The 14,966-nt window shown below is 39.2% G+C and overlaps 1 protein-coding gene and 1 long non-coding RNA gene across 6 annotated transcripts in view; one reads left to right on the top strand and one right to left on the bottom strand.

Annotated features, from left to right (window-relative positions):
- Window positions 1-2,443: 2,443 nt before the first annotated feature.
- The window catches only part of KCNN2 (potassium calcium-activated channel subfamily N member 2), a 187,316-nt gene continuing 174,793 nt past the window's right edge, over window positions 2,444-14,966 (bottom strand). For 2 of the 3 annotated variants that reach the window (XM_027099928.1, XM_027099945.1), the window contains exons 6-8: window positions 12,310-12,437; window positions 5,957-6,026; window positions 2,444-3,048 (exon numbers count right to left, since the gene is read on the bottom strand). In XM_027099928.1, the coding sequence (XP_026955729.1) occupies window positions 2,761-3,048; window positions 5,957-6,026; window positions 12,310-12,437 (486 nt within the window). In that variant the 3' untranslated portion in view covers window positions 2,444-2,760. The remainder of the gene's footprint in view (window positions 3,049-5,956; window positions 6,027-12,309; window positions 12,438-14,966) is intronic. The other variant, XM_027099936.1, reaches the window with a different exon arrangement.
- LOC113616572 (uncharacterized) lies at window positions 10,465-14,194 on the top strand. 3 transcript variants are annotated; one of them, XR_003431342.1, is made up of 5 exons: window positions 10,465-10,570; window positions 12,445-12,534; window positions 13,040-13,179; window positions 13,775-13,844; window positions 13,933-14,194. It is a non-coding gene; the product is annotated as an uncharacterized LOC113616572 (long non-coding RNA). The 3 variants fall into 3 exon arrangements; XR_003431340.1 differs by having other exon boundaries at window positions 13,040-14,194; XR_003431341.1 differs by lacking the exon at window positions 10,465-10,570 and adding an exon at window positions 11,677-12,301 and having other exon boundaries at window positions 13,040-14,194.

Consider the following 14,966-nt stretch of genomic DNA (forward strand, 5'->3'; position numbering starts at 1 on the left):
ATTACAGATACCTTGATGGAGAGTCTCTTGGAAAACTGTTGCCAATGGAGGTGAAATTAGGGAGAAAGCATATGAAATTTCCTAGATCTACTACCTGTTATGACTTTGGTTCATCATTTTTTTTGAGAGCATAGAGTCTTCTTTCTAGTGGCTAACCCATGACACTGTGTATAAGTAGGGGAAATGAAGAAAATTATTGAGGAAGGTGGTGCTATTGTAATTCACAATGATTTGTGGTGGTCATATGTTCTGGTACTGGCTGCAGAGAAAAGACAGGCTAGGATGTGGTCGGTTGAAGTGTAACAGACTCAATTAACATTAGAAATTTTGGAAAACAAAGTATAAATTAGAGAAAGTCATAGATCTCACTAAAGACTGGTTATCTAAAGAGCACTCAGAGGATCTTTCTTAATGTTAAAAGCCATGTGGGGAGAGGCTTGGTAATATCAGGTAGAGTTGGGTTCATTCAGCAAATTGCTGACCACAAGGTCTATGCAACAGATGAGTCCTCACCTCCTCTTCAAAACTGTGGTTATTTGGTATTGTTTAAAATACAGAAACAAGAGATCATACACTTTTGTTGAATCATCACCAGTCTTCAGATACTTTGTATACTTTGTATACATATACTTTGTATACATATACTTTGTATACTTCATATACAAAGAAACAGGAAAAGTAAGATCAATTTTGGACTAAAGAATTACATCCTACATGAGCTGCAGTTAATTGGGAATAGGAGAATAAACAGCAGACAATGAAATCTAAATTAAAACTCACATTCTCTTCTCTCTTCTTCAGCCAGAGGAACAATACATTATTCTTGCCCTAATCTTCTAGTGTTCTGGGATGGTGGGGCTAATTGATCAGTAAGATGATAATTAAACTGAATTCTCTGCTATTGGGCCTTTCAGTCACAGTAGAGATAGCATATACAAGAACTAGCTGCAACAATTGCAAGAAATTAATCATCTTTTCACAATATCTCTTCCTTACATCCAGTGTTCACACCAAATACTTGATATATTCTTGTATGTTACCCAGAATAAATAAAAGAAATTTTTTTATTTCATCCATGAAGTAGAAATCCTGATGGAGTAGGATTTTGCAGTTCGTTTAACTCAGCAGTATGTTCTGGTAAGCAGTGCTCTAATAGTTTTTCTTTCACTTATTTCCAGGCTTTGTCCTACACTGACATATATAAGACGTGTGAAAGAGCTTCATTTTCAGCCACTCTGGATGGGTAATAAACGGTAAGTGATTCTCAAGCAATCTACAGGAATCATACTTTTATGTCCTTGATGTTGAATGGAAATGTTTGATTTTTGCCTCAGTTATAGAGAATAGTTATGAAAGTGATTTTGTTCATTAAATTATGCAAGGTGATGAATGTATAGCTCTAGTTTTGTGTTAAAGAAGAAAAATACTTGGTATACTAGCAACTTGCAATGTCGTAAGGTACACACCAAAGGGTATGGTGCAGAATAAAGGAGAAGAGGGCAAAAGCAGATTTCTCTGAAAATGAAGGAGTCATTTTTAAGTTTAGGCCAACCCAAGAGGGTTGGTTTAAGAGCTGTCCAAATGAAGCCTTATTTTTATGATGTGTTACCCTTACCACTGACCAGCTCTTCCACACTGCTGTCACCTCAAAGGTGGTTTTTCTAAATCCACTGGATTCTTAGAGTAAATTTGGAAAGAGATGTGTTTGCAGCAGTAACTGACCAGTTCCCTTTCACAGAAACCCATCTTAACTGCCCATGAAACAAGCCTAATAAAACTTGTGAAATTTACTAGTTGCCATTCACCTCCCTGTACCAAACATGCACAGACCAAGAGTACAGACCATTTGCCAGGTGGTATGTGACATGTTAAGAGTTACACTCATTTATGTTGATTATGCTATTAGGAGCTGCGCCATCACGTGTATATGTGAATAAGCATGTGTGTAATCCAAACGCTTAGAGTGCATCACGGGTCCCTCATGATAAATAAATACATGTGAAGAGATGAAATAAGTAGTTTAGATCTAAATTTCTGCAACATTAGTTCATAGACAGTGGTGTACCCTGATACGTTCTTCAAGTAAATTTGCCGGTAAACTGGGAATAAAATAATTCTTGAAAGCATCTGTGCCCCTAGTTTATATACAGGCTTTGATGAAACAGCATCACTTTCCACATAATTTGGAAACAAACTGAATTAGAAATGAGACATGGGGGACTCAAAAAGAATAGTAAGCCGGCTGGGTCAAATGGTTTTGACTATAATATTTCATAATGAGAGAAAAGTCTTAGTGACTAGGGTATGGAGTAATGGAAAAGTTTCTTCCAATTGGCAAAGTGGGAAATAAAAATGATCAACATGCATCGGGTGATAATCAGTCATTTCACCTTGAAAATAATGTGAAGAGTGAACCTTTAGACATCTCAAGTGACCAAACAAGTATGTGCAGAAATTAACTTTTTTTTTATTATATATCATATAATGTAGTAGTAAAGTCTGAAGTGCATGAATAAAAAGTTAGTGAAATTACAGGAGGAACAATCTATATAGCAATAATAGGTGCATTCCCTGTGCATCTGAAAGAAAAAAAAAAGAGTTTTCACTCATTTTGGCCTAAAACTTAGTGTTCAGGTTCCCAGGATTCTGACATCAGAACCCGGATAACGCTGATTAGAACCATAGGGGCTTTACAATAAAAGCTAAAATATTGACCATATGATGGCAAAAAGTCTTATTTTGTGGTTAACTGATTCTCTTCTAGCTACTCTCTGATGAAGTTGGTGGTGCTGTAGAGGAGGACCGCCGCCTCCTGGACGAGGACCGGGACCGCTCAGCATCGTAGGGGACATGCTTGTCGTAGTTCTCCATCTGAGCCTCAAGGAAATCTCTCTGCTGCTGCCTCATGGTCTGGCTTATGAGCCCAGGTAGGGCATGGATGCTACCAATCAAAGTCTCCAATTTGGTTTCCAGGGTAACGATCCTCTTCTCAAAGTCTTCACTCCTTTCGTTTAAGTCGGAAATCATGTCATACATGATGTTCTGGGTCTAGAAAACAGGATTGAGAGAATAGAGAGATGAAGAGCGAAGTTTTAATTCACTTGCCCTGGAAGCAAACTATCAACTCTCAGAGCTTGAGGGCTGGTCTCCTTTCGGTGACATGCAATGCAGCAGTGGGGTCAGCTAACTGAACACTTGACCTGGCAAAGCAAATTCAGTGTGTCCGTTCAATGCCAGGATTTAGGAAAGAAAAGATCTTAGGCCTTAATTTGATCCAGCTGCAGAAAATGGTGTGCAGGTACTGCTGGTGGTATGTCCAAGGATTTTAGGTGGTGTGCAGGTAGACAAACACGTTTTGATTTCATATTTATGTATATATTCTAATGGTTGTTAGAAAAGTTAGCATGTCAAATTCATTTTGCAACATGTAATACTAATTAGGGCAAGGCTGATTTTTAAAAACAAGCCGATTTAAAGAACAATACATAATAGTACAGATGGTATTAGGATGTAGCAGAAATTTTGAGCGTGGAATATGAATGAAGTTTAGGACAAACTGATTTGATCAAGTAATTTAGTAACTTAAAGCAATTAATATCTTTTTGCTCTCCTATGTTCCAAATTACAGGCTCTCCATTGGGTCAAATAGCATTTTTATAGGTAACTGCTGAGAGAATAAAAGTTAGGGGAGACACTAAAGTTACCAATCCACCTTGTTGGCTATGGCTGAATCAGAACTAAGTGGTTTGAAATAGGAAAATGCTTTTGGTGCCCTAGAGAATTTTGCAATTGGTTGTCCTGATCAAAGGGTATTCATAACTCTGACGCCCAGTTATAGTTCCGGAAATAGCCAGGAGACGGGGAAAGAAGACCTCAGGGCTGATCAGCTCAGAGCCAGAGAGGGAAGGGGGTGCTCAAGAAGGGAAGGCTGGAGACATTAACCTTAGCCCAGTGCAGCCTTTCCCAAGCCTAGACCCCTTTGGCTAAGCCTGCCCTCCTGTCTTATTTCCCTCTATAATATGTGCTCTTATCCTGCTTAACAACCTCTTAATGGTGATAAATGATGATGAACTGATTAAATAAGGGAGTTACTGTTCGGAACACAGGCACCTCCTTTGAGTTTGGCCAGGAAGACAGAGTGCATTAACTTTATTTTTACTGTTGATACATAGTCTTGAGACTATATGAGCAACATCCGTTCATTCAGAAACCCTTATGGCATGGATAGTCCTGCAAACATAATAATAAGCACGGCGCTAAAGAAATAATTGAGGGGCTTCCCTGGTGGCGCAGTGGTTAAAGAATCTGCCTGCCAATGCAGGGGACACAGGTTCTAGCCCTGGTCTGGGAAGTTCCCACATGCCGTGGAGCAGCTAGGCCCATGAGCCTGCACAACTACTAAGCCTGCACTCTAGAGCCCGTGAGCCACAACTACTGAGCCCGCGTGCCTAGAGCCCGTGCTCTGCAACAAGAGAAGCCACCACAATGAGAAGCCCATGTACCACAACGAAGAGTAGCCCCCACTAGCCGCAACTAGAGGAAAAAAATCCCACGCGCAGCAACGAAGACCCAACACAGTCAAAATGAAAAATAATTAAAAGATACAGCATGTTGCCTCATAGATATATAATTTTACTTCAAGAGACTATCTATTATATATAATAGTATATATAATATGTATTTATATATGCTATATTACATATAGTGAAATGATATATAATATATATATTATTTTCAAGGGGTCTCTTATTTTTTCATAAAAATACCCAATTTCTTTTATCATTTGATCTAGGAGTGGTGGAAGAACCTGCCCCATCTTTGTCCATGATGTGTCCCAGTGAGAACAATGTGTGTAAATACTGAGCACATCTTCAGGCCTCGTATGTGTGTGCTGCCCAGCCTAAATGAATGATATATGATCTCCCAGGGGTAAGTCATTAAATACTTCACTTATCATCTTCTATGTATAAGATATCAAATATTCATCTTCAACATATTTATACAGTATGTATTATTGATATACATTAAAAAATGAATATAATTAAGTGTGTTATTTCATGGGACTAGGACAAATGGATGTAATTTTTGGAGAATATACTGGAGGCTTTATAAAGGACATAGCAGTTATAGCAAACAAACAGCAGAACACAGGTCCAACAGAGAGTTGCCTCTTTCAAAGGATTCATGTTAACAGGCTCAACACTTACACATAAATCTATTCTAATGCCTCCTATAGAATTTAGAACATTGAAAGGTAATGTTGTCATTATTGACAAATATTCACATTTTGAAAGTGGACTTCACTTGAGAGGAACAACCAAAAATAAACCAGATAAAGCGTATAACTGATAGAAGAATTGGGGATTATTAATGTCCTTTTAAAAAGTGGTATGAAGACCTTGAATAGTCAAAACTATCTTGAGAAAGACGAAAGGTGCTGGAGGAATCAGGCTCCCTGACTTCAGACTATAGTACAAAACTACAGTCATCAAGACAGTATGGTACTGGTACAAAAAGAGACAGGTAGATCAATGGAACAGGATAGAAAGCCTGTTGCTTAAAATATATAAAAAATAATTTTATTGATGAGTCCTATTTAGCCCTGAACCTCATAGTAAAGCCTAGAATGTGGTTCTGCTCTCATAGAGATGAGACTAAACTACATATAAGCATTCCCAAAGTACTATCTCATAGTCCACTTACGTTTCTTACTGAACTTCCAAATCACTGCAAGTAGGAAAGCTTTTAGAATGGGGTTGAACAATGTAGGTAGGGAAAGTGCATATTAAGTAAGAGTTTCAGAAGAATTCTTATAAGTTGGGCCATCATGTCAGCATAGTTTGTTGGTTTGATTTGTTAAATAAGTTTGGGGTGGCCTCCTCCTGAAGCATTATTGATTTCTATGCAGTGGTTAGTTCCAATAGATGCAATCATGAGGGCTGAGACCCCAGCTTACCTTTGCCAGGTCCACCAAGGTATTTGCTTGATCATTCAGTTTCCTCTGCTCCATTTTTACACTTCTTAATCTAAAAGACAGAATCTGAAGTCAGAAAGGTTCCTTTTCTTCCCTACGACTATCGTAAGCCTTCCAAAGAGCATGCACAAAATTGACAAGAGCAAATAACTGCATGGATAATGCCTTGAATATTTGGCATAAAGTCCAAACTGGTTATGTATCTGGTACAATGAGAAGCATGCTTCCCCAACACCGCAAAAAGGAAGGGAGAGAGAAAGAGATGAGGTGTCCTTAGGACAACTATTTACTAGGTAGTTAAAGTTCAACTGAGAAAGGCTCATAAGGCTTTAACTATATGAGAAAAACCAAAACATTCCTTAAAGACCCAGTATCGTGACAAATAGACATAGGAAGAAAAATGCAAAGCAACTGGAATTTTATCAATGTTGGAAGCAGTAAGCACCTTCCTATGCCTATGTGACTAGATACAGGTGTTAGCCCTATTTAGTCTGAAATGGATTGGGTTAGGTATTTGAACCTGATGAAACACAGTGATAAGTGAGATTCTCATTAGCAAAAACAAAACTTTTATTCAACCAGCAGCACGATAACTCAAAACACATAATTCTCTTATTCGTCATTGTATTTCACTTGACTTTTATCTTAAACTGCCATTGAATTTGAAGGGAAGCCAGACCATTTCCTTGGGAGAACTTCCTTTAATTTTTATTCTAGATAAAGGCACAGGACAATTAAAGTGTCTGACAGGTGGGATCTCTTCTACTGGTAAAGTTACCTTTAGAAACTTTTAAATATCAATGTGTGTATCTGATTGACAGTCAAAAAGCTGGTTTTCTTAAAGACAAATTCTGAATGAGTACCTACTATTCCTTAACTTATTCACAGTAATATTTCAACAAACATTTACTCAGTGCTTGTTATGTAGCAAGAAATTAAGATTTTCCAACCAGAGAAAAGTAGTTGATTGTCCTTTAAGCCAACAATTCAAAGCCATGCTCCAAAAGAGAAGCAGGTCTCTCTGAGCTGCTTTGTGAAAAACCCACGCTAACCTTATCACTTTGATGACGAGTCCTTTGCAAAGTATAGTGTTAATGTTGGAGAGAGTACGCTTGAGTATGTCCCAATTTAAATGAAAGGTAATTGGTTAAAGGGATAAAAAAAAATTCACAGGGCAAGATTTTACTGCCAGGGAGATTTTTGTAACACATGTTCACGATGCTCAGTGATCCTGTTCTGAAATGTGGATATCCAATATGTCACCAAATCTGCTCCACAGTGAAGAGACAGTGCCTTCTGCCAGTAAGAGTTGAACTGACACCTGCTTACAACATGATCTTTAACAGTCTAAAACAGTTTAAGGTTAGAACTTGTGATTGTGACTATGTGTTTCTTTATTAGAAGACTTGGAACTAATTTAACTGGCTCCTTTTTATGTTATTATAGTGATGGAAAATGTTTCAGTCTAAAAGAAATTTACAAACATATATTTAAATCTAATATGTTGTTGAGAAATGTTTCTCTAAGTACTTACAAGGGTTACAATTCTTGATGTGTGCCTTTTAAAAACAAGTCAAAAAAAAAAAAAACCAAACACAACAAAAAAAACCAAGCAAAGCAACTTTAAACATGTGTGGGTCATTACAGAGAAATGTACTAGAAAGACTAAGTGTCAGACATGTATTCTGTCCGCCTTGGCCCTAACCTGACATTCAGTTTCTTCATGTATGAAAAGAAGAGGGTTAGATTAGGACTTTGTTTTTGAAGTGCTGGATTTATACCAACAGAGGTGTTCTAGATGACTAAATGATACTCAAACAAGACATTAACCAATACTAGAACAGATGGAGAGAGAGTTATTCCCTTTAATTCTCTTCCAATTCTTGATTATTATAAGAAAAATGTCTCAGGCTAGTCCTATCCTGTTTTTATCTCCTAACAAACACCTGCTCTTCCCCTGTTTTTAAAAAAAGAGGGAGGAGAATCTCAGCTCAGAGCTTTCTGCAGGCAACAGCTTGTGGCTAGAATTCAATACCAGTGTTTCAATTGTCGACTGATGTTCCCTTTACCTCACTCTCCTTGCTGGGAGTGATATATTTTTAAATCCACTTATGATAGGGATTTATCATAAGCTTTCTTTTCAAATTTAGGTAAGTCATAGCAGAGCTGGCACATGAAGTTCGGGGACACCGGAGCAGAAGCCTCCAGCAACTCGTGAGGGCAGCACGGCCCTGAGCCCTACTAGCCTGGTTGAACTGCCTGAAAGGTAGGAGAACTGGTACAGAAAGCCTACGTAAGCTGCAGCTGCCAGAATAAAAGGTAACATGCAGTTGTGTTTTTCACTTCTTCCCCCCACCCGCCCTCACCCCCAAAAAAGAAGAATAAGAAACATATGTTGATTTCTTCCTTGTGAACTTCACTTATCACAGGAAAATATCATGATTTTGGAACACATTTCCATAGCAGCAATCAGACTACTAAAATTCACAAATAAAGGATCCGCTTGGGTGCATGCAGCCAGTAGAAAATTCTGCGAATGTTGAGAGGAGCGGCTCACACAACTTACTTCCGAGCTCTATTTTCATTTTGTTGAAATAAAAAGACAAAACAAAAGAAAAGAAACTGTAAAATATTCTGGAACAAAATAACACAGAGTGGTGTTCATTCATGCACAGGGGGCTCGATTCATTAGCTGGAAGGTCCTGTTAAGATTCTGCAGGATTTTGGCATATCGATCAGAAAGAAATGCTATTCCATTATGTTATCATCCTTCTGCATCGCTACTCTACTTCCCCACCTGAAAGCACATAGCTTCCTCCAGAACTAGAGTTCGGAAGGAAGAAGTTGTGTAAAGTCATCTTGGCCTCTTTGAAACATGATGTTCAAGTAAACAATAGGAGACATTTTTGCCTAGTATCAAAAGATAATATTCTAAACAATAGGATTATAATTTTTGGAGGGGGGTACGTCTTTTCCAAGTTGGTCTTTTGAGAAGCCGGGGCTATTGAAGAGCCTGGTCTTCTGACAGGGGGTTAACCTAACACTCTCTGTTATAGACATCACATTTATTGGATTTCTTGGCTGTGAGACAAGTTCATGTTAATTGATGGGTCTCTAGCTGAGACCGAAGAATGAGAAACTGTAAAGTTGATACCAGAAAAAGTGGTAAAAGTTACAGAAACAGAATGCTTCATGGCACTAAGTGACGATCCCCAAAGACAGCTACGTTACTGAAGAGAGGACACAGGCCTGCAGAGTTAGGCATCCAACAGAGACTAGCAAGGTCATGTGTCCGGGAGAGAGGCTGGGAAAAGAGAAGGAGAGTTGAGATAGAGGAGGCTGGTAGAAGGGGGAGAGAGCTGCTGCAAAAGCTCTCTGGACAAATCAGAGGAGAGCAGAGGCCAGGAGAGCTCTAGCAAGTCAGCTGGTACATTTTCCCTCAAGTGGCAAGGTCCGATTTCACCTGGTGCTGCCTGACAAGGCTGGGGCAGTAAAGGCAGTAAAGGCCTTGCCCGTAGGAATCGAGCCCTGTGTGCTTTCATGTATGGCTTCACTCATTAAGTTCAGTGAAAGATAATTATGCATAATTAGCATAACCTATCCACACCCAGCCCATCTACTTTTCACAAAGTATAAGTACCCTCCCACCTCAAGGAAACCCAACAGCCCCAAGACTAATTTATAAAACAATTCAGAACATTTTTGCGTTGCTTAAAGCTCATCTACTTTAGAAGTACACAAGGCTACAGAAGAAACAATGAGAAATGTCTGAAAGAAGCAGAAGAATCACATGTGGTTTCCTCTGTTACTCTACCCAAAAACAGCACGCTGAACAACCCATGTAACCTACACCACGAAACCCTTCAAATCATGTCAGTACAGCTTGTAGCAATATGCCAATGGCCTAGGGACAGTTTTTACACTGAGTTTCACCAAAGATTTTTTGCCTAATTTTTTTTTTTTTTTTTTTTTTCGGTATGCGGGCCTCTCACTGTTGTGGCCTCTCCCGTTGTGGAGCACAGGCTCCGGACGCCCAGGCTCAGTGGCCATGGCTCACGGGCCCAGCCACTCTGCGGCATGTGGGATCTTCCCGGAGCGGGGCACGGACCCGTGTCCCCTGCGTCGGCAGGCAGACTCTCAACCACTGCGCCACCAGGGAAGCCCCTGCCTAACATTTTATTATAAGAATGTTCAAACCTAAAGCAAAGTTGAAAAAGTTTTATAATGACCACCCATAAATTGTCCCCCAGGGTTTTGAGTGTGAATGTATTCCACACTTAAGAGTTCTATGACAATTTATATAAATATAGAAATACCCACTATTTACACATGGCTACAGAATTATATGACAAAAATTGTCAAAGCGTTTGCTTTTTTTTTTTTGGTATAAGGAAATTTATCAATGGCATCAAAGGCAAGTCACGTTTCATTACATATTGAACAGGTAAGTTACACTAACAGGAAGGGACACAAATACAATCCTGGAGGAAATGGGATATGTGGATGCTCAACCCAAAGACTGACCCACTTGCCTACTTCCACGTCATCTCACATCCTTTCCATCCTGGGACACCACATTTTCTCACACCCGCAAAGGTAAGTTTTCATTTTAATAGATCTGAACAATATAGGTTAGTATCGAAACATACAAAGAATGATTTCTCCACAGTATACCATGTGTACCTCTTGTATGAATGTTGCGGTTATTGTGTTGTACGGTTTGGGGGCTGTAGGAATGATGACTCTACCAGGAAATTTTACCAGGTGACCCTTGAGGGAGAGGTAAAGGCTCAGCATCTCTCAGGGGACCCACTCTCTTAGGTCTAAGCTTCAAGGAGTCAAGATGTGGAGGCAAGTGGTCCTAGGTGGTGGCACCTGGTTATAAAGGTAGCTGTGAGCTCCAGGGAGCGAATTCCTGCTTGGGAGCCAGACCGAACACAATGTTGCTCTCTGTGTTTTTCACTTTTACTCTCTCCCAGACTTTGAAAGAGTACTCGCTTAAAATTCTTTTCCTTATATGGGGAAAATGCATAGTTGTGTGTCCAATCAAGTCACAGAGCTAAAGGAGAAATAATGTCACTTTGGTGTTGGTGGCAGCAAGGGAAAGAACATGTGTGAATTGCTAAGAGTAGCAATGAGGACCAGCTTACTCTACCATATATGCAGAGTCTCCTATTTTAGAGCTCAGGGTGCTTGGATTTTATTTTCATTAAGAAAGGTAGCAACTTCTATACAAGTACATGTATGTCTATAATTATAGACATATTCCACATTTTCAGTGATACCTATTTAAGAAGGAGAGTGGATGGCAGATGAAGAGGTGAAAGATGAATGCTTGGTGATTTTCAACGGAATGTGAGTGTAATATATGTATGAATTCCCTAAATATGTAAAATTAACACTTCAGCCTCAGAACTTCCTGTCTGCTGTACTAATTAGCTCTAAGAAAACACATCTCCCTTTATAATCAGGATACCTAGTATTTACCTACCTTTCCACGATTACCCTGGTAGGTTGCATGAGAAAAGCCACTTTTCTGACCCACAAAATGTGATGCGTCTGCCCTGCCCCATACAGAAATGGCATTAAGAGCAAGGCTGCATGGCATCATAACTGACACCCGCATAATGTACTTACGGTAAGGATGCTGCCAGCCTGGGGGAGAAAGACCTGGTGCTTTCAAATTATCATTGAAACTTGCTAGATAGAGATTTGTATTTTACGAGTCTATGATGGTAGGTATAACAATAACAATAAAATGGCACGAAGGACTTAAACAAATTGAATAACAGTGGCCTCGATGAAGTCAGAATAATGACTGCAAGGCCTATAGGAACTCTAAACTCTATAATGAACACATAGCATCTAGAAAATCCCCCAAGTTCTGAGTAAAAACTAATTTAAAAATTCGAGTATTAAGTCAATTGTACGTACTACCTTCATATAAAGATGCTTGGCAGTATGTTAATTTCTTTAAAGAGTCTGTAGTAGATACAAACTAAACATCTTAGAGCAAACTATATGAATAAGTAAATCAAGAAATACAATTTTAACTAAAATTATTGCTTCTATCTAAAAAAAGAAACTGAATAGACCCTTTAATTAATATATTATGTGGCTATTCTCCCAATAATAAATGATTTTTAACCATCAAATGAACTGACAAATGAAATCCTGAGAAAAATTATGGAATTATTAAAATGCCAAATAACGTCTTCTGGGAACAAACATGATAATATTCTCTTTTTCCCTCCCGCGTGAAAGAAGAATAAGCAGGTGCAAGAATTAAAACCCAGAGATACAAATGCAGAATGAAAGAGGAGAATGGTACTTACTGATGAATAGCTTGCAAGAATTTCCGTTGATGTTTTCTGACTTTTGCATGATCTATCTTTTTTACTAGCTTTGTATTTTTGTAAATTAGCCATGTTTCCCTGAGTACATTGGCAGCTGCGTTTTTCACCTGTTAGGAAAAGAAACAAACACAGCAGTTGATAAATTCCAGAGCAGAATCCTTTGCAACTTGGCTGGCTGTCATGCTCTTCATCCCAATGATCATGGTAAGCTCTAGCTCTGTTTAGTAACTGTATCTCAAAAAATTTTTTCTTGACTCTGTGCCTGTCTAAAAGTACCTGTATCTGTCTGGGAATGCTTACCTTGAAGTATGAGGGGCTAATGATCTCTTTCACGGCTAACTTCTACTCTAACTCTACCCCATGAGGAACCTTTCAACTACCTTTTCTTTTTTTTTTTTTAAATCAAGAGGTGCTGCTTTCTTCACCTTGTATCGCAGTTGCTCTCTCCATGTTCTTCGTTTTCCTGGAGAAAGGCAAAATGCCAGAAGGCCAAGGTTAACCCTGTCCTTTGCAAGCTTGCTCGGCATTTCTGGCTGTGCACTACAGGAAGGGCATGTTTCCCCTGCTGAATGTACAAGAAGACCCAGTCATCCAGCCTCCCAGGGTGACTTAGCAAATTGCTTGTTAGCGTACTTTAATCAACTGACAGAGAGTCTGTGTTGTCATGATTTTGTTGGTAATTTAAGTACACTGCCTTTCACATGGACAGGACAAACCTAAAGGATAGAGTCATGAAAGTAACACTGCCAAGACTTACTGCAGCTGATGGAAGGTGTGAATACTTCCTAGTGAGACTTCAATCACTTGCTTTCCTGACACTTTCAAGTCTTCAAAGATTCCTGCCAGTTGGTAAGTCCTCTTCCTTGCTCACAAGACAAGAACTGATGACCCAGAGCTTTCACTTGTGCTTGTTGTTAGCTACTTATTCTGGGAAGTTGAGTCATTTAATTCTTTTGAGTGATCGATAAAGGGTGTCTCACAAGGGGAGCTGCAGAATAGAGGGGGGCTGGGTGGAGGAAGACAACTTTTTAAAGACAGGCAGTGTGGTGGGGTAAGACAGAACAGTGAACTGGGCTGCAGAAATGGGTTCTAAGTTCTTGACTGTGGACCAACCAAGTCAGGTCAAGGAGACAAGCTAACCCGGCAGGATTTTAGTTTGCCCTAACATGAGAAGGTTAGAGAGAATTATTGTTAAATTCCTTTTCAGCACTTAGATTTACAATAAGGAAGAGTATTATAATTTACCAAAACTATGGCCCAAGTATGTATGTGTATTTTTTCACTTTAGCAGAGAAAACATCAGGTTGGGTGGCTGAGGGTGAACCCTTTTTCATGGTGCTGAGTTTTCTTTTTGAGTGAAATTGTATGGCTAGAACCCACTTTAAGAACATGGCTGGTTTCTGAAGACTGCTTTTAGTTGTGACTTCCTCTGTATATTCATTAGACTCTGCATGGAGAACATTCTCCAACCAAGAGAAAGACGAAACACGGGGTGTTGAGCACCAGCGGTGCGTGTAAGTGACTTGTCCGCAGTGAAGTTAAAAGGTGGTCCAGTGAACTCTTGCTCTTCGTTCTTATGGAATCATTTCTCTTCCTCACAAGGTAAGAGTCACCATTCAGAAGCCTCTTCCATCTGACACTGGTCTCCTTTGCAAAGGTAAGGAACTGGATGTAGTGTAATTTGCTGAGGTTGGAGGACCTTGCTTTTATTTTTAATTAAAACATTTTTATTTTATATCGGGGTATAGTTAGTTGATTAATAATGATGTGTTAGTTATGGGTGTACAGCAAAGTGATTCCGTTATAACCATTCAAGTATCCATTCTTTTTCAAATTTTTTTCCCTTTTACGTTATTACAGAATATTGAGCCGACTTCCCTGTGCTATGCAGTAGGTGCTTGGCGGTTATCTATTTTATAGGCAGTAGTGTGTACATGTCAGTCCCAAACTCCCCATCTATCCCTCACCCCCACCCTTTCCCCCTGGTAACCATAAATTCGTTCTCTAAGTTGCTGTTTCTGTTTTGTAAGTGTTTCTGTTTTGTAAATAAGTTCATTTGTATCATTTGTCTTTTAGATTCTGCATATAAGCGACATCATATGATGATATTTGTTTTTCTCTCTCTGACTACTTCACTTAGTATGATAATCTGCAGGTCCACCCATGTTGCTGCAAATGGCATTATTTCATTTTTTAATTTATGGCTGAGTAATATTCCATTGTTTATCTGTACCACATCTTCTTTACCCGTTCCTCTGTTGATGGACATTTAGGTTGCTTCCTTGTCTTGGCTACTGTAAACAGTGCTGCAATGAACATTGGGGTGCATGTATCATTTTGAATTATGGTTTTCTCTGGGTATGTGCCCAGTAGTGGGATTGCTGGGTCATATGGTAGCTCTATTCTTAGTTTTTTTAAGGAAACTCCATACTACTCTCCACTGTTTTACCAATTTATATTCCTGCCAACAGTGTAGGAGGGTTCCCGTTTCTCCACACCCTCTCCAGCATTTGTTGTTTGTAGACTTTTTGATGACGGCCGTTCTGACCCGTGTGAGGTGCTACCTCACTGTAGTTTTGATTTGCATTTCTGTAAATAATTAGTGATGTTGAGCATCTTTTCATGTGCCTCCTGGC

The sequence above is a fragment of the Aethalodelphis obliquidens genome, unplaced genomic scaffold, assembly GCF_003676395.1.
Source record: "Aethalodelphis obliquidens isolate GAN/ISIS:26980383/991018 unplaced genomic scaffold, ASM367639v1 scaffold4, whole genome shotgun sequence".
Classification (NCBI taxonomy): Eukaryota; Metazoa; Chordata; class Mammalia; order Artiodactyla; family Delphinidae; genus Aethalodelphis; species Aethalodelphis obliquidens.